The sequence below is a fragment of the Talpa occidentalis genome, unplaced genomic scaffold (assembly GCF_014898055.3).
Source record: "Talpa occidentalis isolate TD23 unplaced genomic scaffold, MPIMG_talOcc4v2.1 talOcc4.5, whole genome shotgun sequence".
Classification (NCBI taxonomy): Eukaryota; Metazoa; Chordata; class Mammalia; order Eulipotyphla; family Talpidae; genus Talpa; species Talpa occidentalis.
Genome location: NW_023604861.1, coordinates 111,217,423 through 111,244,782, shown reverse-complemented (window position 1 = coordinate 111,244,782; position 27,360 = coordinate 111,217,423). Strand labels below are relative to the sequence as shown.

Here is a 27,360-nt window from a genome sequence, read left to right as displayed (position 1 = left end):
AAGTTTGGGAATGATTCTGTCCTTTATGGAAGTTGAGAATATGCAGCCAACAGTAAGAAGGACTGAAGGGGTGAAGCCATGTAAACACTCTGAACTCTTGCGATTGATGTGCCAGGACATCTTTCCAAGACGGGGCCCATACTGAGGAGAAATTTTTAGGAGTAGAACCAAAATTGAATGAGAACAATAGAGATGACAGAAGAGAAATTTCAAGCTTAAATGGAGAGAATTAGGAAATCCCAGAAAGCCAGCCACCTTGTTTCTGAACACTTCAAAAAGATATCAAAAGAGGGAAGCCTCTGACGTTAGGTTTTCTAATCCATGAATCAATCCTTTAAACTAAACTATGTTTCCCTCCATAAATTCAGAAAAACTAATTTTACATAGATGTGAACAACAAAGAGGGATGAGGGTCACATTCTATACAAAAATTATTAGAAGAAAGAGAAAAAGGAGCAGAATAACATTCCTACAGACAATGAAATCACTACAGAAAGTCAAATCCTTAAGCAAGATAAAAACCGCAAACTATTATTACAAAATAAGTGAAAGACATTTGGAAAGGATGTCCTACATGAAAGAATAACATAAATCAAAACTAGTAAAAAAAAAAAATGAGACAGAAGTGAGAAGAGAATTAAAATGTTATTTCAGAAATAAAAACTAAATTACAAGGAACACAAGCAAATAAATAGAAATAAACATTTAAACAAAATTAAGGCCAAAAGGAAGGAAAATTTTAAAAATGTACATATATCCACGTTGGGCTACAAATGCAAACATTTCTGATGCTCAGTTTCTAAAGGAGTGTTGTCAAGTTCCTAGCACACATCCTAACAGATCCACAATAGATGCTGTTGAAGCTATTCATTTAACAACTATTTGTTGAATACCAAATGTTAAATCCTGTAATAGGCACTGGGAATACAACAGAGAACAAGACAAAGTTTCTACCCTCAAGGAGCTTAAATTCCATTGAAACATGTGAATAAATACTTCCTTCATTCATTTAAATAGTTTGCCTGCTCACTAAGATGATCTGTGTTAATACAACAGCATATGAATGCCATAAGTAAATAAAGCCATTTGCCTGTGAATACAAGAGACCTGGGCATACAAATTTCTAGGGTGTTTATAAAATTAAAGGAAAAATAACTTGACAAAGCTTTTAAGATGCACCCAATGACACTGCTCTCTGGTGTTCACAACCTTGTGTGATCCCCTCTTCTTGAGTTGAACTGGTCTTAGTGACTTTCTTACAAGAAATAAAATACTGCAGGGCCTCCCCCGTGGAGCAGCGGTTGAAGGCTGGGTTGCAAAGCCGCCCGCAGTCTCTGCAGCGCAGATTCGATTCCCGGCTGCTCCCCGACCACCAGAGGAGGGTCCCACATGGCGCACAGACCTCTCCTGCCGCCCGCTGCTCCCCTCAGCAGTGTACTTCGGTCCTTCTGCCTGCTCTGCTCCCCGCTCTGGCTCTGGTGAATTCTCTCACCCACCCGTGCTTCTGACTGTACCCAGTGCTTGTATAAATAAATAAATAAACAAACAAATCTTTAAAAAAAAAAAGAAATAAAATACTGCAAAAGTGATGGGATGTCAATGCTGAAAATAAGTCACAAAAGACAGTGACTTCTGTCTTCCCTGTGCATTCCCCTCTGGCTCTCTTGCTTGCTTGTTCGGAGGGAAGTCAGCTGGAAAGGCATAGATGGTGCAGGAAACTGACGGGCCAAGAGCCAGTCTCTGGCCAATAGCCAGTGAGAAACTGAGGTCCTCAGTCCAGCAGCCTATGAAAGATTGAACGCTATCAACAGCCACGGAGGGAGCAGGGAGATGCACCCTGACCCTTGAAGTAGCTGCAGTGCTCCTACTAATACTCAGACCACAGTCTTGTGAGAGATGCTGAGTGGGAGAAACCAGCTAAGCTGCACCTGGATTCCTGACAGAAACAGTGAAATGATAAACGTTGTTTTAAATTCTAGGTTTTGGAATATTCGTTACACAGCAATATAGAACTACTATGTTTGAGGAAACCCATCTCTTTTCCAAAGCAAACCAGACAAGGCAAGGCTTTTGGGGGGGAACATTACCCTCTGGCACATGGGGTAGATACAGCAAAGCCATCACAATGTGCAGCAGATGTGTCCCTCTGTGCCCCTGAACTCTGGCGCAGCTTTTCTGCAGTGAGCTGACCTTACCACTCTGAGTTCAAAATGGGTTGTTTTTCTTTTTTTACATATTGATTTTGTTATCTTTTTGACAATGACTTTTCTCAATCCCTTATTTGAAAACTGTAATTTCAAAGTGATTTTGTTAAGAACCATTCCAGACTGATTTATTACCTCATACACTTTAATTGTTTTCAATCCACTGCTTTTTTCCATTGTCTGCATGGGTAGAAAACTTTCTTTAGAGTTTTTCATAATTTCTTCAGCTTTTGGTTGGAGTCTAGCAATCTACTCCAGTAAGATCTCATATTGTTTCCCTATTTCAACATTTTGGGTTTTTTTGATTGGAAATGCATTTTTTTTATAATCATTGCTCTGAACATTTGTACATGCCCTCCTCTTATTTCTCATTTAATTAAGAAAGAAGAAAAATTCTATTTTAAGTGGTAAGCACATAACTATTGTCAGTAGTTTTTATCTAGGTGAAGAATATTTGAATTTTTTTTTGTAGAATCTACAGATTACTTAACTCTTTGAACAACATAGGTAATCCAGATTTAGGACTTAAATGAGAGGGAGTCCCTTTGCTCCCTAACTTACCCCCTTTAGAATGGCTTAGGATATATGGACTCCTTGTATATGGGAGAATGAAGAAAGATAAAAGGAAAGGAAAGATTTGAGTTACCATTGTAGGATAAATGGAAGTTATCAGGTTTTTCCTGCCCTCCCGCCATTAGCATCAATGACTGACACCTGTGGTCTTACAGGTGGGCCTGATGGAGACACCTGGAGTGTGGCGTGAGTGCGCATGAGTGGGGGCACCCGAGTGTGAGTAGGAGCACTGAGCACATAAGGGCAGCAGCAGAGACAGGCAGTGGAGTGCAGTAGAGACCAGTGAACAGTCCATGAGAGAAAGCCAGAGAGCCCAGAAAGAGCAAAGATTCACCAGGGTCCTGCCAGCCTCCAAGCCCCCAGCGCCCCTGCTTGCCCTGCACCTGGTTGCCTCACTACAAATGGTGTAGAAAGATCATTAAAAGCCTGAAAAAAGCCACTGAGGGCTCATGGACTGCCCGTTACTTGTCTGCCTGAATCAATAGAGAAACTGCTCTCTGCCTTCCTGGCACTACACCATTTTATCTGTTTTCCACATTCTAAGAATGACTATTTAATACCCATATTGACCCAGATTATTTTGATTGAATCAAAAAATACAGCCTTTATGAATTATTTTTTAAAGAATAGCAAAACAAATAGCAAAACAAAATACTTTTCTTTCCAAAATATTTAAAAAGCAAATCATAGCATGAAAAAGACCTTCAGAGAACATGAAAATGTATGTTTTCTACCAAGAAAAAGACAGAGTAGATCATGTCCAATAAATGCTTTAGTGATCAAAGAGATCTGGCAGACTGTTCTGGAAGGTTCTCATTTGCTCTGAATGTTTTGCCCCTTTCAAACTACAGCACAGCCCTGAAACAAAAACTGCTCTTCAACCATCAATAGCAGCAACAACAATCATATACATGCTTTTTAAGGATTTTAAATTTTGTTTCATTTTTTTTTTTTTTTTTTTTAGCAATTCCAAAATGGCATGGTGTAGGGGCAGGACAGGACACAGTGCAGGTTTTCAGATCCAGCAGACCAGGTAAAGGAGGAGTCAGAGTCCTCAGTGGCTTTTACGGGTCTTTTATTGGGATTTTACCAGGCATATGGCAAGCAGGGCTGCTGGGGGGCCGGGAGGCTGGCAGTTCTCCCAGCCCCCAGCAAATCTTCACTCTATCTGGGCTCTCTCTGGCGTTCTCTCTGCTTCTCTTCTTCTTTCGGCTTCTGCTGCTTCTTTCTCGGCTTCTCTTTCGGCTTCTTCTGCTCTTCTGTTCGTTCTTGGCTCCTCTTTCGGCTTCTGCTGGCGTCCCCCTGATGCCGCCCTTAAAAGCCCAGCCTTAGCCCAGGTAAATCCCAGCTACCTATGCCCACACCCTGCTCCAGGTGCCCGCCATCAGGCATGCATTCAGGACCACAAGGATCCATCATCTATCCTGATGGCAGGAGGGCAGAAAAGTCTGACATTTTTCCTTACCCTACACATGGGGTCCCCAGCAGAGCTAACCAGACACCAGATCCTCTTGTTCCAAGGCATTGCTCTGATTGCTCCTCAGGAGATGAAAGCTACTCCTTTCCAACTCTAAAGAAAATAATTCAGGGATTTGGGAGAGGGAGCATGATGTTTTTCAAGGTAACACCAGTTGTTCTCAGTAAATATCTCAAATGAGAAAACATGGGCTCCAGAGAGAGCTGATGTGGACTGGCTGGTAAAAGTAAAACTTTGGTGAATTCAACGACTAGAAAGCAGAGTTTCCACAGTCTGCAAGATTTATTTAGCCTTAGTTTTAATAAATAATAGACACAAATTAAACTAGTGGTCATCTTACCACTGATGGCTCCTTAGAGTCTTTAGAGTACAGTAATTTGATTTAAACCTGGAGCCCCTGTGCTTTGGGTGAACAGGAAATTCAACTCCAGGCATCCTGAGGCATCTTGTGTACACTCACTGAGGACTCTGGCAAGGTCCAGACATCTTAACGAGCACCAGAACATCTGGAAAACTTTCCCATCATTACTCCACATGAGCAAGTCCCCATCTGCATGGTCCCTCTGTAGGGTTCATCCTGCTGCTATTTTCTAGAAAAGAGGGACTCTTAGGCAAAGACTCAACCTCCCTGAGGCACACAAAGCAGGGGTACTGCCAAGAAGCAGGGTGACACCCTTGCTGCTCTGGGAGGACAGATCTTTTTAATCTGGAGAAAGTTCTCCTCCAACCCTATTCTCCTCCATGGGTTTATTTGGAAGCTTGGAAGTTCAGCTGCAAGTCTCTTGTGAGGTAAAGATACACAAGGCCAGTTAGATTGGGAAAGAGAAAAGGGAAAATAGAGAGAACAGAAATCAATATCTTGAAAGTTTTTCTCTCCAAATTCCTTTCATTCTAAATGTTCGTTTTAGAGTCGGGCTAACTGAGACACGGGCATGGTGACCAAGGGATACAATTACACACACACAGTGAAGAGTGCCTCTTCGCTTTCTTGATTTCCAATCTCTGTCCTATTCTAAATTTCCATGGTTAATTGGCACTGAAGTTTTTGCACCTAGAGTTTTAGACGTATTTGGAAACTTCTTGAAAACTTTGATTCGGTCAGGACTAGCTAATTTGTGACAGCTAGAATAACTCTACCCTGAAACTTTTCCAGCATGATAAGGGATTTAGAGATAAGTCATGTTGTATTCCATTCTTCCTGGCTCTCAATATATTCGCACAGGACAAGTCAGGTTCCTAAGAGTGTATAGGCCCCATAAAGCCATTCTAGGGAGGAAGAAGACAAAGTCCCAATGACCTGGTCACCCTTCCTACACACTCTTAGGGATGGCCTTGGGGAATCTGATTCCTCCAGTGGCAATGATGTATGTAATACAAGTGATTTGGAAAAGGCAAGTGAGTGAGCTATTTGTATGTAGTCTTTGGTCTTTCTTAGCCTCAGCTGACATCACCATATCCTTCTCCCACTGCCTCTAAGAGTCATGTTCAGCTGCATCTAGACAGGGAAGGGAAGAAGGAATGCTTTTGCATCTGCTTTTGAGAGTAATCATTACTGTATCACTGTGCAAATGACATGTTCCTGTGAGCAGTGCTGGAATGCTCAGGATTGTTTAACTATCTTCTATGATAGGCATGGCCTACTACTTCCTCATATTCTTTTTTCTAATGATAAATTGCAAGGGAACAGGGTGTACTGTTGTGCTTTATAAGTCAGGCAAACAGTACAGGTATTGGCTAATATGGTTTGACATGATCAACTGCCCCCTTTTTTTTAAGCCAATCTGGCAGAAAGTTATTGGACTCTTGTGGGAGTTGCACCGGTTGTTCCAACACTTTTCTGTATAGTCCATTAATCAGCAGCAGAGGAGCCAAGGGACTAAATTACTTCTCCGTAGCACAAAGAGGTCTGTGGTTGTGAGTGGGTTGACCAGGAACAAAGTTATATCACTCCAGTTCTGATTGATTAATGCTGAGGTCATTGCTAAATAATGATTACCAGTCCCAGGCTCCACCAGTCATTCCTGGTGGGCGAATTAGCACTAAGTTAAACAAACATGGTCTTATGAACAGATACTTTTCTTGCAGTGGGGAGCAGAGTTGTAAAAATGTAAAACTTGATCTGACTGGAGAAGCAAAGAGAGACTCCGTAGTGTGGGTTCTCAAAGCACGGGTACGTCCCTTCTCAGGCTGTTGCCTCTCCTGTCTCTGCTTCTCTCTGCAGTCAGTTTACCTCTTAGTACTGCCACCACAGTCTGCTATCACCCTGGGCTCTCTCCTTACAGATTCTCATGACTAGCCAGATGGAGTTATTGCCAACTGCAGTGATTAACCTTCCCTACTCTCAGGGCTTTTTTACCCAAATTCTCTAACTCCCCTCACCTACTTGTTTCTAGCAAAGTGCATTCCATAGCACTCTTTTTTTTTTTTTAAGATTTATTTATTTTTATACAAGAACCGTGGTACAAGCCAGATGCGCAGGAAGGTGAGAGGATTTACCAGAGACAGCAGGGAACAGAACAGGCAGACTGATGAAATACACTGCTGAGGGGAGCAGCGGGCGCGACAGGAGAGGTCTGCCATGCCATGTGGGATTCTCGCCAGCCGGCCAGGATGGAAACCACGCTGCAGAGGCTGCAGACAGCTTCACAGTGCAGTATTCAACCGCCTGTGCCACCAGGGAATCCCTCCATAGCACTCTTTCTCTTTCTCTTTCCGGTCTCTTTCTCCGTGTCTCCTTCCCATGACTCCCTTGGCCAAATATGCACATGCATGGAAAGATAACATTCTTCTACTTAGGTTATATGACCTTTTCAAAACTGTTTAGTGTAGTTCCACTAATCCTAGACACAGAGTAGTTAGGATATTAGAGCTGCAAGAACGTTTTGGATGATATCAAATTTAAATATTGCTTTTCTATTTGTGGTTCTTTGAGACATATCCAAACAACCAATGGGGGGGGGGGTTAAGTTTTAAGTAAGCTCTGGTTGCTTCAGTGTCAGCAACTTCTAATGCTGCTTCCTGCCAACTTTCCACTTGGTAGATGGTGCTTCCTAAAGATGAACTTTTGTGAAGTCAGAACTGGCAACACTGAGCCAAATCATGATTAAAATTCTTGCTAGTTGCTCCTTTTGCCAGTATAATCCTGTGTTTTCACTTGTTGGGAATCTATCTGTCTGTCAATTATTGAGAACACCAAGTACCTATTTGATATTATGAACTCAGGGCACTCCTCTTCAAGGATGTCAGCATTCATAATTTTTAAGCCTCCCATTTTCTAGAAATGGAAGCAATTGAATGTTTCTACATTTTAAAATAGAAAAGGTATTGTTATATAGATGAAAATCTACACAAAGTAAAGAATGGCAGTGACATTATTCATGCTTTCACAAATGAGTTCCTTCTAAATTTATGCTTGTGGATCAGCTTTGTTTCTGTTGCATCTTTAACCTCAAAAACTGTCTCTTTTTGCCCCACAAATTCTGAATAATTTTACAGAAATTTGAGTTGAAACAAAATGTTTCAAAACTCAGATAGACATAAATTATAATTTATTACAGTGAGGAAAACACTCTTAGTTGCAACATCTCTTACAGGAAAGTTTTTGAATTTTCTTGATATGACAAAGATTTATGAGGTGTGATTTCTCAAAGAGAGAAAGCATTTTGGTGAAAACTCTTCCTTTGTAACTAAAATAAGAAATCACAAGAGTAGCTAGATGAACTTCTGTAGAAATCATCTGCTAACTTAATTGAGCAAACGAAATCCATTAAACACTGGAAAACCAAAGAAGCATGTTTATTATTTAGTTTCTGATAGTGACTTCTTTTTATCTTTCCACAGAGTTGTTTGTGGGATCTATTTTTTTTAACTTTTTTTTTTTAATGCATGCAAGAATTAGGGTGTAGGCCAGAGGTGCATGGCGTGAGAGGATTCACCAGAGACAGAGTGGGGAGCAGAACAGGCAGACCTACTGAAATGTACTGCTGAGGGGAGTAGCGGGTGAGACAGGAGAGGTCTGTTGCACCATGTGGGTTAGCTCCCTGGCCAGGGCCTGAACTCATGCCACAGTGGCTGATGACAGCTTGATAGCACTGAGACTTTAACCCCTGTGCCACTAGTGAGGCCCTGGGATCTATTATTTTGAAACAGGTTATTTAAATATCGGTTGTCAATAACTTGATCCCAGTATATGATAGAAAGGGCATTGGGTTAGGAACCATATAGCCTGGGCTTCATTCTCACTTTGCTACTCACCAGGTTTGTGACAATAGTCATTTTTCTTCATTACTTTGGACCTCTCTTTTCTCGTCTGTTCAGTGGGAATAAGAAATACCTGATCTCCTTGCCTCTTAATGTTGGTGCAAGGATCAAATGTCCTAGTCATTAAATCACTTAGAAACTATAAAGTGCTATATAATATAAGCCATTTTACTCATTACCACCTTAGAATTCCTCTCAGATTACATTGCCTCAAATGCATTATTTAGGAAAAGTACAAACTTGAATGCCATATGGAGTCCTTGTTGACACTGCAGATGTTGGTTAATTTTAGATTCTAAAAGAACAAAAGAACAGAAGCACTACCAAGCAAATTAGCCTCTCTTTAGTTTTTTCTTCGAAATTTCCTATTATACAAACACCAAACTAAAAATGGCAGGCTAAATATTATAGAAAATTACATCATTTGAAGCATTGAAATTCTGTATATCCAAGCCCTTTTGCAGAACAGGAATTTATTCCCTCCATAGCACATTGCCAGTGAATTTAATGGCTATTTCTTCAATGTCCAAATAAAAGGATTTTAACTTTAAACTTTAAAAATTCAAAGAACACAGAACCAGAAAAAATATAAGTCTCAGAAGAATCACGAAAAGATATGAAATCTATTTGAAGGTCATAGTCTCTCTTGAACTAATGGAAAACTGAACTAAGCTCAGTTAGTGTTGGGCTCTGATTCTGAAGACCCATATTTACAAGTGGAGATTTCTTTGCAGAACAGGTGGGACAGACTCATGACAACTGCTTTTACAGCCACATCAACTGGGGAAGACCTATCCCTTTCCTGTGTGCCATCTGTAAGACATCTCTGCATCTTGTCAAATCCAACTTCCTGCTTACACATACACAAGCAAGGTGTTTTTGTAAAATACATAGATGGCATCTGTCATTCTATCTTTTGTTTGCATACCACCCACTAACAAAAAATGTACTAGAACAAGCTGAGCATTTTGTAAATGTCTTGAAATAATGCATATGTAATTTCACATATATACACACATATATGTATATGTACTTCATATATACAAACACACATACATACACAACCACAAAAGATTATGTAACACACACATTTTATATATATACATGCAAAACAAAGAATAGTTCATATCTGAGCATATCCAATAGGTTATCTAAAGCAGTTTGAAAATGAACATCAATGTTGATATTCTGAGCCTAGATTTGCAATAACATTTTCCAAAGAATAATCCTGCTTACTAAGTCTTTGTGCGTTAAGATACTGACAAAATATCACTAATGAGAAATAATTTTCAAACAAAGGCCATAATTTTTTTTAAAAAAAGATTTATCTATTCATTCACACAAGAACTGGGGTACAGGCCAGAGGTCGGGGGGTGAGAGGATTCACCAGAGACAGAGTGGGGAACAGAACAGGCAGACTGACCGAAATACACTGCTGAAGGGAGCAGCGGGCAAGACAGGAGAGGTCTGCTGCGCCGTGTGGTTTGCTCCCTGGCTGGCCAGGGATCGAACTGGTGCTGCAGTGGCTGCGGACACCTTCATAGGTTGCTTCCTAACCCCTTGCGCCACCAGGGAGGCCCACGGCCATAAATGTTTTGCCTATGAGATAGATACATATTACTCTAAAATGGAAAAATTTTCAAAAGATGTTTCAACCTATATTTAATTTGGTGGACACTATATAATATATATTTCAAAGTGTGCTCTCATGTGGATTAAAAATATTAAAAATAAATCCAAAAGTTAGATTTTATATGACACTTCTTATTATGGATGCAGATTAAGCTGATTATTTTGGTATTAAATATACTATTAATCACCACCCATATCCTGCCCATATGCTATCTTTTTTTAGCAGAAAAAGCCTAACAAGACAGGTATGACTTGATTTCATGTTACATAGTTCCAGTAAGCTAGAAGAAAACTTTAATGCCACAAAATGTTCGTCCCATTCAAAGCACTTTGGATCAATCCACATGATTACAGCACTGAACCAGAAATGAATTCAACAACTAATATTCACTGCTGAAAATGAACTGAAGCTGACCCCCAAAATAAACTGGCTAAATTCCCTGTAAAAGGAATATGAATCAGATTGCCATCTGTTCCTTTCTTCTTTAACTTCACCAGTAGGCTGGGTTTAAGCACAAAACTGGAGGTGTCGTTGGGGGAAATGGAGGAGAATTTTAGTTCGGTGTTTAGTCCACTCCACATGCAAGAAGAGAGGAGTCTGGGAATAAGTTAAGCAAACTGAGCAAATCACATAACTTGTCAAAGCATGGGCACAACATAAACTTAATTTGCTTAACTTTGTTTGAAAACATTTTACCAACCAAAATCCTCTGCTTGCCAAAGATGGAAAACATAATTCAAACTAGCTTAATAAAAAAGGTGAATTTATTGGTTTATGTGTTGGAACAATTTAGAGTTTCTCGTTCAGGTGAAGCTTGATTCAGGGCTCAAATACTGAAACTTGATCTCTCTCTCCCCTCCCCCCAACTCTCTCTTTCTCTTTCCCCACCCATTACTCAATTTAGCATATTCAATATTGGCTCCAAGATTGGGCAAGCTCTCTCCTTGTGTACCCAACAAGGATGTAAGCTTCTCCAGGGACTTCTTGCCTCTAGGTTCAAATCCAGAGCCAGTTTTTCCAGTGGGTCTAAAATGGATTACTGTGACCAAGGGACTTAGACATATAAGATGGCCTAGACCAAGGTCACATGCTTTGTCCCTGAGGCAGGGGGTGGGGGTAGAAGTGGAGGTATCTCTTCTTTCACTAAGCTTATGAACTGGCTGTAAGGAAAGACTATAACCCCCAGAACAAAATGAAAACATGGTCAGTAGAACTGCCATTCTCTACAGATACTCAGGAACCAGACACACAAATAATGCATCAAATATTATTTTTCAGTTAAGGATTCTGACTGTACCCTACAGAGGATACATTCTGAGTCTTATCAGCTAAGGAAAAAGGAAAAGTCCAAAAGAAAGACCGTAGAATCCTTGCAGGAGACATCTTAAAAGTAGAAGACAATTTCAACTAGAGCTGGGATTATCTTCAGAGAGGTTGGATAGTCTTTCAGTTTGTAAATTTTATGATTCCTGAGGAAGAAAGCCTTAGAGCTAAAAATAGCTTTTGGGATGGCTATTTGCTGCACCTTGTCAACCTCAAGGTTTATTTTTAAATGTTTTCTCTCATGCTATAATTAAAGGAGAAAAAAACCTTCACCCACATGGAACAGAACCAAAGGAAGTATTATGTGAAAAGATAATTTTATCTTCTAATAATGAAAGTAATATAGTCCAGCCAACTTCTTAAGACGTGTATGTTTGTAAGTGGCAGCTCTCACTGCCGTATTGTCCGTACGTATTTCTGCATCCATACATGTTTTCCCAAAAATTTCATGTAAATTAAGTGCCCTAGGATTCTTTGATCCTGGTCTCATTATTCTGAAACCTAGTAAATAGGAAAAAAGTGTAAACATAGCTTGTTTTACACAGCTTAGTTGTAAAGCACATTTTCTGAAGTCTACCCAATTCACCAAGTCTTTAAACCTACTATACAAAAGGAACTATGGGGAAATGAGGAGTTATTCAAAGAAAGGAAAAGGAATGCTAATAAAACAATGGCCAAAAGGTATTTACCCTAAGACTAGGGTAGCACAAGAGCATGTCACTCTACAAGTTCTCAACTCCAAATCCATCCTAGACTTCATTCTAGAGATGTTTCTATATGCTGATTTACAAAAACCCAAGTATTTTCTAAAGCTTACAATTCATAACTGGGACATTATCCAACTGAATTTTATTCTCTTCATTTTTTTCCTCTTTCTTAAAAACATCATGCCAACTATTTTTGGTTACAGGAGAAGATTAAGTATTTTTTAAAAATCCTTAATGGAAAATTACGAAGATATAATTTATAGGCCAAAGAATGAGGAACTTTTTTTAATGGAATGTGAGAGTTAATCCTTGGAAAGCTGAGGTTCTCATTTGGAACCCAGTCACAGTATTTTAGAACATTCCTTTGGAAAATTTTATTAAAGTATTTGGCAGACTTCTAGGGATTTATCCTAAGGATATACCTGCAGATATATGTGTCAGGTTATTCATTAAGGCATTATTTGTAATAAATAGCCAAGGTTGGAAACAGACCAAGTGTTCATCAATAGGGGACTGGTCAAATAAACTATGACACCCCCTGTGATATAGTGGTATCAACTTGTACAAAAATGAGGAAGCTCTCTTAGTGTTGCTATGAAAGTGTTCCAAGATAAAATGTTAGAAAAGCACAATGCAGACCAGGGGAAGAGATGAAATGGAAGAATTGCTTGTGTTTGCATGAGGAATCACTGGAGGGATACATAGAGAGGCCAATATAAACAGCTATCTCCCCCTATGAGGGTGGATAGGCAGGGAGAATTAAATACAAAGCGAAGGGTGGAGAAGGGTTTTCATTTTATATCTTTTAATTTTGCTTTGATTTTTGAAATATTTGACTGTATCAGCTGGTCATATAAAAGTAAGCACCAGAAAGCAAAAACCATGAGAGAAGTCATTCAAGAGTCATATGGTATTTTCATTAAAGTTGCAATTGTGATTAAAACAACAAAAACAAAACTCTGAATCTATCCTGTACTGTTGGAAGGGGTGAGTAGGGGATACAGCAGAAGCCCAGACCACACTGACTTCTATTCTTGTTAGCCGAGCACCTTGCCTCCTGGCTCTTTTTTCATGTCCTTTCCTCTTTAAAAAAAAAAAAAAATCGGAGATACTGGAAGATTCTAGTGACAACTATTATACTTTATTCAGTGATAAAGAGCAAGAGGTTAAGCACAGTACTGTGAAGCTGTCCATAGCCCCTGCAGCACGAGTTTGATCTCTGGCTAGCCAGGGAGCTACCCACATGGCACAGCAGACCTCTCCTGTGTCGCCCACTGCTCCCCTCAGCAGGGTATTTCAGTCAGTCTACCTGTTCTGTTCCCCACTCTGTCTCTGGTGAACCCTCTCACCCCCCACATCTCTGGCCTGTACCCCTGTTCTTGTTTGCATAAATAAGTAAATCTTAAAAAAAAAAAAAAGAAGTTAGCCGGCAAACTGCCTGGCAGAAAGGTGTGTGAATCTCCCAAACATTTCCCTAAGGCAGTCTGTAGGTCTTTGAGGTGAAGGGGTGTTCCAGCCTCATCTCTTGCCCCCCCACATACCTACCACCCCCATGAGAGTCCCCCATCCTTTCCACCTGACTCCTTCCTACCTCCCCCTCTTTAGAGGGTTTAAACCCTCTAAACCTCCCAACTCTCCTGCTGTAGAATTCTCTCTATGGTGCCCAGTTCCTGAATCATTATTAGTTGTTTCTCTTGTGTGGAAGAGTGAAGCAAGGAATAACAATGACATCTACTTGGAGGGGGCTCCCTCTTGATGCTCTCATAATAACCTAGGTGTAGCTCTGTCATTGTGCTGAAAACATCCCACAGAAATGGCCAGGGTAGTAAGTGATCTTCCCTGCTAGACTATGAGCTTTTCTAAGGGCAAGGACTGTTTTATCCAATGAGCGGTGTATTCTGAGACCCTGGCACAGCACTTCATAGGCCCTGGGTAAACGCAGTGCGATGAGTCTCCATCCACTTAACTGCTTGGACCACAATATGAGTCATCTTTAATATCTTTCCCTCACTTACTGTCACCAAACCCATCAGTAAGACCATTTCTACTTGTAAAACATACCCCAAACCCTCTACTCTTCCTTCATCTCTGGCACCACCATCCTAATTCAGACACCAACTGCTCTGTGGGTCTGGACCTAAACAGTGGGTCTGCCTTTGGTCATCTCTCCTACTGCCTCCAGAACGCATTCTCCATTAGAAAGTAGGGCGAGCTTTTAAAAAATACGTCAAATCATATCACACTTCTGCCTAAAACCCTTCATTGGTTTCCTATGACAATTAGAATAAATTTAAACTCTTTACCTGGACCTTCTAAGCCTACATGATCTGTCTCTTTTCCTTGACTTCATCTACCTCCATCCTTTGTTTTCCCCACTCCTTTCAGTTCCTCAAATCTACTTTGCGTGCTCTTGATTTGGGGTCTCTTTCTGTACCCTTCCCTTCACCTAGAAGGTTCCTTGTTGTCTGAATGCCACCTTATCACTGATGCTCAAACACCTCATGCTCAGGGAGGCATTCTCTGACCACTCTAGCTAGCTCAGCCCTGTCCTCCACTTTGCAGCACCTTCAACTATGTAGACTAATGATGTTATTTGTTGGTTTGTGTTTATTACCCACTAAGGTATCTCTTGTTTGCCTCTGTCTGACCAATGCCTAGAACAGGGCTGGGCACACAATAACTAGAAATTTCTGTTGAGTAAATGAAGTCATTTAAAATTAATCATGAATAGATTATTTATTTCATTTCCTCAGAGACTTTTAATGTAACATTTCATTTTAAAGGCAATAAAGAATTATAAAAAATGAGATGTCATGATTGGCTTTTGAGGAAACACTGCAGAAAGTAGGCTAAGAGAGTCATTTAAGAGAATATGATTCTTCTAAAAACTCTGTCATAACCAATCTAGGCAACAGGCAGATCCAGGCACTGTATTAGGAGGAGTACAAATCACAAATTAGTTTTGTGCTTGAGGAACTCAAAATCTATCAGAAGATACAGATTTATAGTTATAAGATCTAATATCTGTATGGTGCTAGTCATGTTCACATTTAGAATTACTTCATTTGACTCTAAGAGTCTTAGGACATAGAGTATTATTATTTTTTATTATTACATTTTTATAGATTATCTAACTGAATTTCAACAAAGTTATGTGACTTGCCTTGGATCACCACTGTGTCTCTTCAGTGTGATAAACGTATGCGCAACATGCTAGGGGAGTTCAAGTGGAACAGAGAGAAACACTATTTTTATCTGGAGAGGTTTATATGGAGAGATCTGGGAAGGCTTCACTGAGGAAAATTCATATAAATTCATATAAATTCATGTAGAGGGGAAGGCACATTACAGATCTGATGAAAAGCACAGAAAGATGAGAATGTATAGCTTGCTCTGGGTGGCAAGAATGAAGGAAGAGGAGTCAGGAAGGGAAAAGTCAGCTGTCCTGTGAAAGATCTCAGAGCCATTTTGTATGCAGTGTGCAGTCCCTGAAAGTGGAAGATTGAAATGGTCAGACATGGGTTTTCAAAAGAAAATTAAATTGGTGGATGAATTAGAGCATGAAGAAATAAGTGAGGCTTTCTTTCACTCCCCCCTCCTCCCTCTTTTCCTTACTTCCTTCTTTTCTTTTCATGCAAGGCAGGAAAGTTTCTGAAGAGATGGTGGAAACAGAAGGAACCCATACATAAAAGTTTGTGTGAGTTGGAATCACTTTTTGGGAGGCAGAAGAGAGGGAGGAGTTTTTGTTTTTTGGTTTTGTTTTTTTTTAGTTTCCAGTATATATGGCTTGGTAGAAGATGGGTATACCAACTTGAAAAATAGTTTGAGAAGGGAATGAGAAGTGGGAGATGAGGGTTTTCTTGTAAATAAGAGAAAGTATTTGTCATTAGTCATTTTGGCTTGTAATGCTTATTAGTAACATTCAGGGAGATATATCAAGTAAGTGGCTGAAATTATAGGCCTAACCTTTGAAAACAGGGTTGAAGCCAGATTTCTAGATTTTGAAGTCATCACAACACAAGTTGTACTAAAATTCTTACTGCAAAGGACATAAGAAAATTGGGTGGGTGGGGGTGCTGGAAATGTTGAATTTCATGATTATGGTGGTGATTACAAATTGTCTCAAAACAGATCAAATTGCACCCTTAGGATTCATTTTCTTTACTCTTAAATCCCTTAAAAATAGAAAAAGTCATAAAAATAAACTTCCTTGTACAACATGGCAAGTACTAAAAATTGTTTTTTTTTAATTGATAATCAATTGCTCTTTAACAAAAAGAAAAGGAAGAAAATGGGAAATGGTTCTACACATATCTATTAAAAACAAGTGTCAGGCATCAGGATGCCTGTCATGGATTCAGTTGTTCCAGAAGGTAATGCTGGAGTGCTGGTTTGTAGGTCATTTGGGAGTTCTCCATTCAAAAATTCATTCCCTCCCCAACCATCTTCCTCCATCCTCAGCCCACCATACCACCTTGGTTTACTTCCTCATTTGATGTAGTTGTGACAATACAGGTGCTTGAAGAATATAATATGACTCATTGCTGAACATGAAATCTTCCTTATTGATTGAGTTCAGGCTTATGGCCAATTTGGCCTCCTCATTTGGCACCATTCCCTCTGCATCACTTCTCAATTATCCTTTCAGAGCTCAGCTTAAAAAATCTACTTTGTAACAAAAAACCATTTTTGATTTGATAGAAAGAGGTAAAGTCTGATACCTATATTTATCTACCAGTGTGGACATATCCACCATGAGCATTCAGTCACCAAATTTCTAAATTTACATTGGGTACTCATTCTGCCATTTATGAAGGCTCTGAGATCTTAAATAAAATGAGTATAATAAAACCCACCTCGCAAGGTAGTGTGAAATAAATCAGAATACCTCAGTTTTGTACTGTGGAGGCACAGAATGCTGACTATGACATTGAATAGGCACACAATAAAACGTACATTTCTTTTCAGGTCTGATTATACTTTCTGAATTATTTAGTCTTTATCACAAATTTCTTGAAAGTGAAAGCACCCTTTGCTGGGCTTTGTAGTCCTGGTCTAACTAATTCATCCTCAGGAGACACTGGGAAACATGCTTAGGAAACCGGCAGGTCAAGGATAAAGTTGAAAATGATTTACACAATAAATACATAGATGGGAAAAAAATCATTCTGGAGAAATGGAGGGGAAAGAGGAGGTGGCAAAGGTCATCCTTAACATTTCCATTTTCCATTCATTTAAATGTTTATCTTGCCAAAAAGAGGGGACAGAAGGTCTCATCTTGATGAAGGAGCTGCAAGACTGTGTGCCAATACACCTGGTATTGATTCATGCCAAGTGGGAGAGGAGCTTGGCTTCTCAGTGTTTTACTACTGTGGTTTCCTGGGCTGGGCAGCTGGGTGCCTAATAATGGTAAAAACCATAATAATACTTCATAATTACGTACTGCCCTTTGCCAGAACTTGGATTTAATTACCATGACTATGATGGAACTGGCAACATCTCACTCCCTGTTGGGGTGCAATACCCAAGGGCCTGGAAATACAAAGTGAAGTGGCAACTGCAACCTTCTCCTGCAGGGCCTATCCTGGCAATTCACCCAGAGTTCTCTGGGTTTGAAGCTCATCATCAGAAACAAAGAGTACTTTTAAATTGCCCACATGTACTTGGCACTGTAAATGAAGTAGTGTTTAGAAACCAACTACTGCCACACACGGGGTACAGTATCATGGAATCCCCGACCTGGAAGAGATCAAAACAGGATCTCATTCACATGACCCAGTCCTGACATGAGGCATCACTGCCACTACACGCTAATAGCTGAGTTCACAACCTTCCCACTCTGATTTGGAATGAACATGCTTTTTCGGCAGTTCATTTCAGGTGTTAGGGGACTCCCCAATTCATTTACCACTCATTTTGCAAGACCATCCTGAGCCAAGGTGCTTTGGCGGCACAAAGATATGTAAGGTATGGTATAAGTAGTTTATCTTCTAGCTGGGGGTCTGTATTTGGGCAGCTATAATATAAAGATAGAGGAAAGTCTTGGCAGATGCAAGGAAATGAAATCAAGACCCCAGGTGAAAGGATCAGGGTCCTCTCCTCTTTGAGAATAAGACAGGGAGAGAGGCATTGAGGCTGTCAGAGGCTCTTAAAGGTTTCTCATGTATTATTTTGTTCTTCATAGCACTTATCAACCTTATATTATCTTGTTTATTTACTAATTTATTTATGTGTTCTTTGACTCACCCATTCAGGAAACTTGTTGTGTTCATCACTATACACTGAACATCTGAAACCATGCCTGACTCACAGTAAAGTGCTCAGTAAATACTGGATTGATGTATGAATGCCCCAGGCGAAGCAGTGTCTAGAAACAGAGAGAAGAGTATTTCGTAAATATAATCAGGACAGAGTATGAAGGGATAAGGAGGTGTTACACACAGCATGGAGGATTCCTCCTACATTCTGGTTTGGGTGAGTGGATGGTGGTGTTATCAAAGAAGGAACAGAAAAGGAGAAGTTTTTGTGGCCTTTTGAAGGCACTAGAGTTCCGATTTGGATGTATCATGATGAGGTGCAAGTGCAGATCTGGACCTTTAAAAGGTACTCTCAGTCATCGAAATGGTTAGCTCCACCTAGTGTGCAGAAGGATTAGGTATCTACTGAAGAGGAACTGAGGAACAGATCCTCGGACTTGAAACCAACAGAGAACAAATTTAGAATGGTGATCTGAAGAGAAGACAAAATTTGAGGGTTTGTAGTCTCAGGGAAACTGCGGGGAGGGGTAAGCTGAAGAAGACAAAAAAGTTGCAAGAAAGATGTAGTTCATAAAATCGACTGTGATGGAGCCCAAACAAGATAAAAAACTAAAAAGTGATCCTTGAAATTGGCCGCGTGGATGTCAACTGGTGGCCTTAAGAGAAGCACTTTCAGTGAGCTAGTAGGGAGTATAGCTTACGAGGCATGAAGAGAAATAAGGGTGAGACCTAGGCAGGGTTTCATTGGCAAGTTTTGTTCTTGTTTCTTAAAGGTTGATGGCTTTGGGACACGACCATGGGTAAGTCTAACACACAAGTGGCCAGTAAGTCTGTAAATGACACAGGGTTCCTAAAAGACCTGACATACGAGGCCTGCCAGCGTCACAATGCCCAGACTATGCTTCTACCCTTTCAGCCATTTCTGGGGCGGGGGCTTTCCAAGCAAAAAGTGGAAGACAACTACCCCTCCAGCCGATCTGTGAGTCGTATTTGTGACATCTGGCAGTGAGAATGGCAATATGTGAATTAAAGTAATGTCCAGTTTCCCGCAGAGCTTGGAAATTAGTAACCGGGTGGCTCCATGCTGGAGGGAACTAAGGAGACTCATTCACATTTTCCTTTCCAGCACTCACGCCTTCCATTCATCATTTTGCCTTCCCTTTTCCCGAACGTAGTTGAAACCCGAAACAAAGATTTCTCCCTTCTCCCACCCCAGCTTGACCCTCTGCCCCGAAGCCCACCTAAGGGCCCTTCTCGGACCACGTGACCCTCCTCAGCCCCCGTGACTCGAGGCCGCCAGCCCCTCCCCTCGGGCCGCAGCCCGCTTTGCCCCGCCTCTCTAGCCCACGTGACCGCCTCTCTCCCACCTGACTGGCTTCTCCCTCCCCCGCCCCCCCCCCCCGCCGGACCCGGCCGCCTTCGCAGCTGCCCGACTCCAAAATGGCAGCCGCGCACAGCGCGCACCCGAGCGGCCGGACCTCCCTGACTCCCGTGCAGCCCCCCTCTCGCTCCCTGCCTCCCTCCCTCGGCCTTCACCTACACGCCTCCGGATTGGCCGTTAGGAAGCCCGCCCCTCCAGAACCGCGCCTGCTATTGGTCACGGTAGGCTGCCCTTCAGAGAGGCGTGCCCTCGTCGCCCCCACCCCGGGAGGTATTTTCCTTGCGGTGGGGGCCGGGGGAGGGGGGAGGGGAGAAGGGTGAAGAGGGGGAGGCGGCCGGGGAAGGGGGTGGGGGCCTGGCGGGGGCATCCGGCGGAGCTGGGGTCCCCGGGCTCCGTCGGGAGGAAGCGAGACTGCGCCCGCTCTGGCAGCGGGGAGGACGGGACGGACCGGCGGGCGGGCGGGCGGACTCGCCCTCTCGGCGGCGGCACCGTCGGGCCCGTCCCGCCTGGCCGCAGGTGCCCTGGATGAGGCCGCCCCACGCGCCCCGACCGGTGAGTGTCCCCGCGGCCCGCCCCGGCCCCGGCCCCCGGCCCCCGCGCCGCGGTTAGCGGCCGCCTCTCCGGCCCGGGTGCCCGCGCCCGGCGCAGTCCGCCTCCGGCCGGCGCCTCCACACCCCGGCGGGGGCAGCGCCGACCCTCGGGTCGGGAGAGGGCGGCGGGCGGCGACGGGAGCGGCGAGCCAGCGGTGAGCCCGGAGCGGACCGCACCGCGCGCTGGGAGCTTGCGCTTAGTGGCTCCCGATCGATGGATCCCTGTGGAATGGGAATTGTTTTTCTAGATGGAGGAACGTGGCCCTAAGGGGCACCCACGGGTCCTCGCCGGCGGGTGGGAAGGGGTTCGTGATCTGGGTGCTGGTGAGTCGGGAGAGGCCACTGGAGACTGGGGGGCATTTGCGCGCGCAGGGAAGAACGCACCGGCCAAGCCACTTGGGCTTTTAGGGCTCAGATCCCGGGGTCCTCAAGGTCGAGGAGAAGAGGTCCACGGGGAGATGAGAGAGGAAACTGGGGAGCTTGAGGGGGGGAAATGACTGGAGCGCCTCCGGGGGTGTGGGGTTTAAATCCGAGGTGGAAAGGGATGTGTGGGCGGGCTCTGGAGGACCCCTTGTAACTGCTTGGACTCCTGAGATTCTTTGGTGCTGGGGCTTGAGCATTCTTGTAGTTGAAGTGGAGAGACTTTCTGGAGAGGGAGTTGCTTTTAAAGAAAAATGCTAAGAAACTGTTAAAGTATATACATCATGCTTTGGTTCTGAACTTTGAAAGACGGGTGGAATTGGAGTCACAAGGTGATTTTTGACATTTTCTTTTGCATTCCAACCAAAAAGGTGACTGTTTCTAAACCTTGTCAGTTACCTTATATTTTAAAATGTATGTGTGCATTTGATGGTATTTTACCAGTTCTTAACTTTTCTGGAAATTCTCATAGCAGCACCTTGAAATTTTTGTAGCAGCCTCTTCATCTGCTGAAGAGCCTTCAGGTCTCCTTATCAATAGCAGTGGCTTACTTCTTTTCCTCTTAGCATTTAGACTCGATTATACTATCACAGTTTGCTACTGACTTAATTCTTCACGATTAATAAGTAATTCGCATGCTTTCTTTCCTTTAGTTTTAATTGCGTCTGTACAAGGCCCTGCAAAATTGAACCACAATTTGTAATTGAAAGATATTTGAAGTGTTGAACCTGAAAGATACTGGTAAGCTAGAAAGCAATTCTAAAATCAGGTTGAGCTTGCTTAGTTTAATTTTAATAATCTTTCACTTGCAGAATATTCTTGAGGACCGGTTAGGAACATAGAAAATGCATACCACAGCGAGGCAGTGGCAGTCCCCTGAATAGTGTGGCAGCACAAGGAGATTCTTCCTGTGGCTGAGAAGAGGAAGCTAAGAATTGCACAGCAAGATCTTTAATCTCTTTAGCATTTTCTTAATTACATGTGTGTGTATATATATATATATATATATATACACACACACACCTATATGTATCTTAGTAATGCCTCACAATTAACAGAAAAAAACCTTGTTTTACTAGGGAGTACTTACACATACTTTAGAAAATTTTGTAGATCATATTTTACCCTTTAATGTAATTCATCAGTCAGAGAAAATGTTTCTGCAAAAGGTGTTAATATTTTCAGTTGGCACTTTCTCAATTCTTGGCTAATTTAGGGATAATTACATTTTTTCCTTCCCTGTTGTCCTTGAATTTTACTGTTCGTCCTTAGGGAGCATGTATTGGCACACAAAACTGTAACCTAAAATATTGAAACCTAACACCTTTCAGCATTATAATAGCTTCTATATTGTGCACCTTGAGAATCATTTATGGCAAACCAGTGGTCAGGAAAGCTTTCACCTAACACTTTTGTTTAGATTGTTTTTTTTCCTTTTGTGGAACTAAGTAAAAATTATGCTTACTGGCTGTGAAGTAGTAGTAATAGCTAAACAGAATGAGAATTGGAAGCTTGGGAAAAAAAGATGTATGTATATGAGTCACATTTCTTTCAGAGCTGGAAGAGTAGACCATGGAGATGATTATTTTTTTGCAGATTAGGAAACAAGGCCTAGAGCTGTGCTGAAGGGACTAAATTGCTAGTCAGTGCAGGAGCCAGGTTTGGTGGGCAGGTCTCTGAACTCTATTCTATTTCTACTTTATCACATTCACATTGTTTATTTCTAAAGCATTCTAGTGCTAACTATAAATGGTTTTGGGATTATTAGTGACAATGTTCCTTTCTAAGGATATTTGTGTTGACTACTTTTACTGTGTAAACTTTTATTGAAAAGTTTAAAACAATATGCTGCACATTAGTGTGCTTATATTTCCTACTGATTGGAAAGAGACAAACTGCCATCTAGATTTAAAAAGTGAACTTCTTGGAGTAGGCTAGTATTATATAGCTAAAAATTAATTGCTTAAAAGATTTTCATAATTCAGAGACTCAGATTTTAAAAGTAAATTATGTGAAGATTATTATGTATGGGGGTTTTGTTATGTTAAAATGGATTTTGTTACCTTGAAAAGATCAGTAGTAGAGTTACATGATAATTATGAAAATATAATTTCTACCATAGTTGTAATAGAGAAAGACTAGATTTGTATCTCCGCCACTTAATAACATTATGATCTCTGGCAAGTGAGTTAACTACTGTGTATCTTGCTTTCTTCATCTGTAAAGTGAGGATAATAAAAGTACCTACCTCATAGGGTAGTGGTGAGGATTAAAAGTGCTTCCTTAGCACATATTAAAGGTGCAACAAATATTAGACTGTTCTTTGTGGTGCATGTTGTTATACAGTCACTTGTATGTCCTTTTGTTTCCTTGCTGTTAATAAAGTCACTTTGAGGTTACAAAAGATAAATGCATGATTAAATAATAATCTGCCTTAGGGGCTGTTAATGCAAATGATGTCCTCATGTGTTAGGTTACTTCCTTCCTCTGCTCACCTTGGAGCTTTGATAAAATGCACATATCGAGTTAACATGTCAGTTTTTCTGAATGTTCTTTAAGAGACTCTTATTACAGTTTCATTGTTCTAGAACCAAAATGTTAATAATTGCAGGTGTTATAATGGAAATGGAGTAAGTTATAGTCTGAAAACCTACTGGGTAAGACTACGTGAGAAAATCGGAATTTTTAAGTTCTATTATTAATTGTAATTCTTTTCTGCCAGTGTAACCTTGAGAAAATCATTGAACCTTGTTTTCTATTAAGTGAATGTTTTGATGACTTCATTCCTTAAACTGTTAGATTTTAGTGATAAAATCTGTGTAACTCCAGTTTTTGGGTTTGTTTTTAATCTTGCTGTAACCCAGGTCCAATTAGTATCATGAACATGTGGTTTAGCAAATTTTTTTTTTATGGTGACACTGGTGGATTTCTTCTCATGGGTATTCTTTGGTTCTGCCTTCTCAGTGTTTTCTATTGCTTTTATAGCAGCTTTTCTTTCTGTTAGATTACAGTGTTACTGAGCGATTATCACCATCTTGGTCATCGAGCTCTCTCACAACTACTTTACCTCCTGTTGCAACATGCAGCTTCTTCACATCTGTCAAATATAAGGTTACTTTTTTATACCTCTTTTTAAATGTTAATTTGAATTATTTTAAAAATACTTATAATATCTTTTACTTGCCCTTAATTTTAGACATTCGTTGAGTTGAATTCATTTTACAAGTTACAGATTGAAATCAGGAACAAGTTATAATTCACAAGCATCCTTGTTTGCCCTTTTGCAAATTCTTATTATTTTGTTTTAGATCTCAGGCAGGCATCCTCTTGGTGGTACATAAGAAGACAAATACAAGGGTAATCTCTTAGATAAAGTGTGCTCTTGTGATAAGACAGTTACATGCAGCCATCAGAAGTTTCCAGGGTCATATCTCTCACTGAGAAAGGATTTTAATTTGAAAAATGGTCAGCTCCTGCACTTCTTTTGATTAAATATTTTAATAAAGATTATAAAACTTATAACTTATTGGACGTGTATTGGATTCATGACATGCTTTTAGGGATTTTGTAGAGCTTAGATATGTGAATCCTTTCTTCAGACCTATTACATAATCTAACTGTGAATAAAATATTAACGATTTCAGAAGATACCAGTTGTACCATGTTATAATAAAATATAATAACCACTGCTCATTTTTTCCATTAAGTTGGAATATTCTTAATATATTTTAAAAAATATGTGTTATGAATTGCCTGTTGTATTTAAGATTCATGAATACACAGATCACATAGGCCAAACAAACTACTTTCTTAGCTTCAATGTAGATATTAGAGAATGACAGAGGGAAAGTATGAATTATTTGCCTTGCCCATCTTAATAAATTAACCTGAGTTAGCCAGCTGTCTTACTAGGGGAAAGAGCACATCTGAATCTGGTTAGAGCAGAAGTAATCTAGAAGGGTAATTAGGCTGGACTGTTGACTCATGCTAATAATGAGTAAATTTACATTAGAGTAGTTTAACTGAGAATTAGTTGTCTGCCTTTTTCTTTTTCACAGACTAAGGAATGACTTGAGAGAGACCATAATGACATTACAGATGACACTACAAATACAATGTGGCAAGAATATGTTTGCACAATTCCTCCGATGGTATATAAGCATTTTATCTATATACTGTTTAACACCAAAATGATGAGATGACATCCAGTAATCTTTTATCAATGCTAATGAGAGGAAGCAATGATGTGGATAATTTTGAAAAGATTCTCCTTGAAATAGGTTTCCCTGCTTTGGGATTATCTTCAAGTTACCGCTTTCATATTTTATTGCATATTTTATTGAAAGGAATTCTGTCAACAGGAGTAATATCCACTATTTCCAGTCTGAACAAGATTCTTCAGAATAGAAGAGGTGGTAATCAAGTTTTAATATACTGTATTTTAATTTAAAAGTTTAAAATTTTATCTAAAGAGAGTGTATGATAGAGTGTGTGTGTGTGTGTGTGTGTGTGTGTGTGTAGACATACACACTTTAAATGGAACAAGAAAACTAGAACGATGGAATGGAAATAATGTGGGAAATGAACTTCAGACCTGCATATTTGGTGGGTAGTCAGAGGAAGGGGAGTTAGAACAAGAATTGGAAGTTGGGTAGAGAAAACTGTTGAAGAAAACCAGGATTTTACAGGAGTTTAGCTCTAACATAGATTCTGGATTCTACACACTAGTTTGTCTTTGTATCAGGAAAATTGCTGAAATATATTTTAATGCTAAAATATAAGCTTATTAAACATTAAATATAAACTGTTGGGAGAAGTCCAACTCTTTCTTATAAGGGCTAAAATATACACATAGCCAAAGGGGAACTGATTTATCTAATTATTTATTTAGTCTTTGACTTTGGTTATTAACAAGATAACAGTCCAACCTCATTACCCTTCAGGTTATCAGTGCTGGACCAATTTTATTTAACATTTTTAGAAATGTTTTAAAAGACAGACTGGCAGTAAAAGTTGCCAGATTTGCAGCTGACTTTATATAATGTTCCAGGTAGTTAAAAGCCAGGCCAACAAGGAGAAAGAAGATACAGGAACATCCTTTGATGAGTTTTCTTGTGGCAGAGAATAAGATAATGCATTTAGGAGGAGATATTCCAAATTATATTTAGATCTGAGTTGTGACCCAGGAAGGGGATCCAGAAGTCATGGAGATTACTTCCTTGAAGGCATTTATTATAGTTACTGCTGGGCCACACAGTCCAGGAACATGTCAAGGGTTATTGGGCATGGTTCTGAAAACAAAAATAACAGTATTTATTATGTTCTGGGCTAAGTGATTTGCAGTTATTCTTTCATTTAATTCTCTTAATTCCAAAAGGTAGGTGGCTTTATTGAATTTTATCAAAGAGGAAATTTGACTAAGGGAGGTTAAATGACTTCTAAATCAGCCAATATATGTGTTGGATTTGGGACTGAGCAGGCCTGGTCTTTTGTTTGTTTAATCCTAAACATTTCCCAGTATTTTAGAAGGCATTTATTAAAACATACTAATAGTTTAATGTAGGGTTTATGAAATAGTGCTTGACTCCTTTGCTGTGGGAGCTTTAGATGTCATTACCACAAGACATGGCATCTAGATATTTTGAGAGGATTTAGAGACATTCCTTAAATTCTTGATTTTTAAGGAAGGTTAGGGAAGTTTTGGTACACTGTGAATCAATGCTAGTTACCTGTAAAATGTTTCCCTGTTGACTTTATAAAATGCTGAATCATTAATGGCCATTAATAAAGATGATGTGACTTTATAAGAAAGTTATTGTTTGGTATAAAAGACACCAGAATAGTAGTCCAGATACCTGGATTCTTCTGATGTCATCAAATAGTAGTGTGATTAACATCAGGATGACACTGAAACAGGTATAACATCATTTTTTCTGAAAGGAGGAAAAGACCTGAGGTATGTGTGGAGAGGTGTGCAAGTGAAGAAGATTTTGGAGTTCTTTACAGAGAGAATAATACTATGTTAGATAAACAGCTGAATTTTTTTCAACTGCAATTTCCTTAAATTTGAGCTGAAAATAAGAAAAGTATCTTACATTTTACTTACAGGATGGCATCTGCTGTATATAAGCTGCTGTAAACACACTCGCATACTTACACACATTTTGTATTTGTTGATTTTGGAATCTCAAAAAAAAAAAAAGCCATGATAACCAAGTGAGTAATATTTGTGAAAAGGCTTTGTAAAATTTTGAGTGCTTTCTAAGAATGATGGGGGACTACTAAAGTTCTTTAGATGGGTAGATAAACAGGATGCTGTGAAAAATTGGCAGGAGGAGAAAGAGCAGAAATGGGGAAGGAAAGTGTTAAAGATGAAAGAAGGGGGAAAATAGATATAAAGAAAATTGGCTATAGTTCTTTTTGGTCCTGCCAGTCAAAGAAGAAAGGTAATAAGTCTATAAAAGAATTTTAACATTAATTTGTTGTATGGGAGAAGCTCAGCAGATAGTTAAAACATTTTATTCACTTTTCCAGT

At 40.3% G+C, this 27,360-nt stretch overlaps 1 protein-coding gene and 1 long non-coding RNA gene across 14 annotated transcripts in view; one reads left to right on the top strand and one right to left on the bottom strand.

Annotated features, from left to right (window-relative positions):
* The window catches only part of LOC119259337 (uncharacterized), a 32,666-nt gene extending 13,001 nt beyond the window's left edge, over positions 1-19,665 (bottom strand). Inside the window, exons 1-2 of one of the 2 annotated variants that reach the window (XR_005128436.2) lie at positions 19,136-19,665; positions 18,424-18,544 (exon numbers count right to left, since the gene is read on the bottom strand). This is a non-coding gene — a long non-coding RNA (uncharacterized LOC119259337). The remainder of the gene's footprint in view (positions 1-18,423; positions 18,545-19,135) is intronic. The other variant, XR_005128435.2, reaches the window with a different exon arrangement.
* A 210-nt stretch (positions 19,666-19,875) lies between these two features.
* SOCS5 (suppressor of cytokine signaling 5) overlaps positions 19,876-27,360 on the top strand; it is a 46,959-nt gene continuing 39,474 nt past the window's right edge. The window contains exons 1-5 of one of the 12 annotated variants that reach the window (XM_054687731.1): positions 20,303-20,367; positions 21,479-21,566; positions 23,830-23,936; positions 24,884-24,976; positions 26,934-27,041. Coding sequence is in view for 1 of the 12 variants with exons in the window: in XM_037528115.2 (XP_037384012.1) it covers positions 20,341-20,367; positions 23,830-23,936; positions 24,884-24,976; positions 26,934-26,964 (258 nt within the window). In the remaining 11 variants the exon portion in view is untranslated. The other 11 variants (XM_037528108.2, XM_037528107.2, XM_037528115.2 and 8 more) reach the window with 11 other exon arrangements.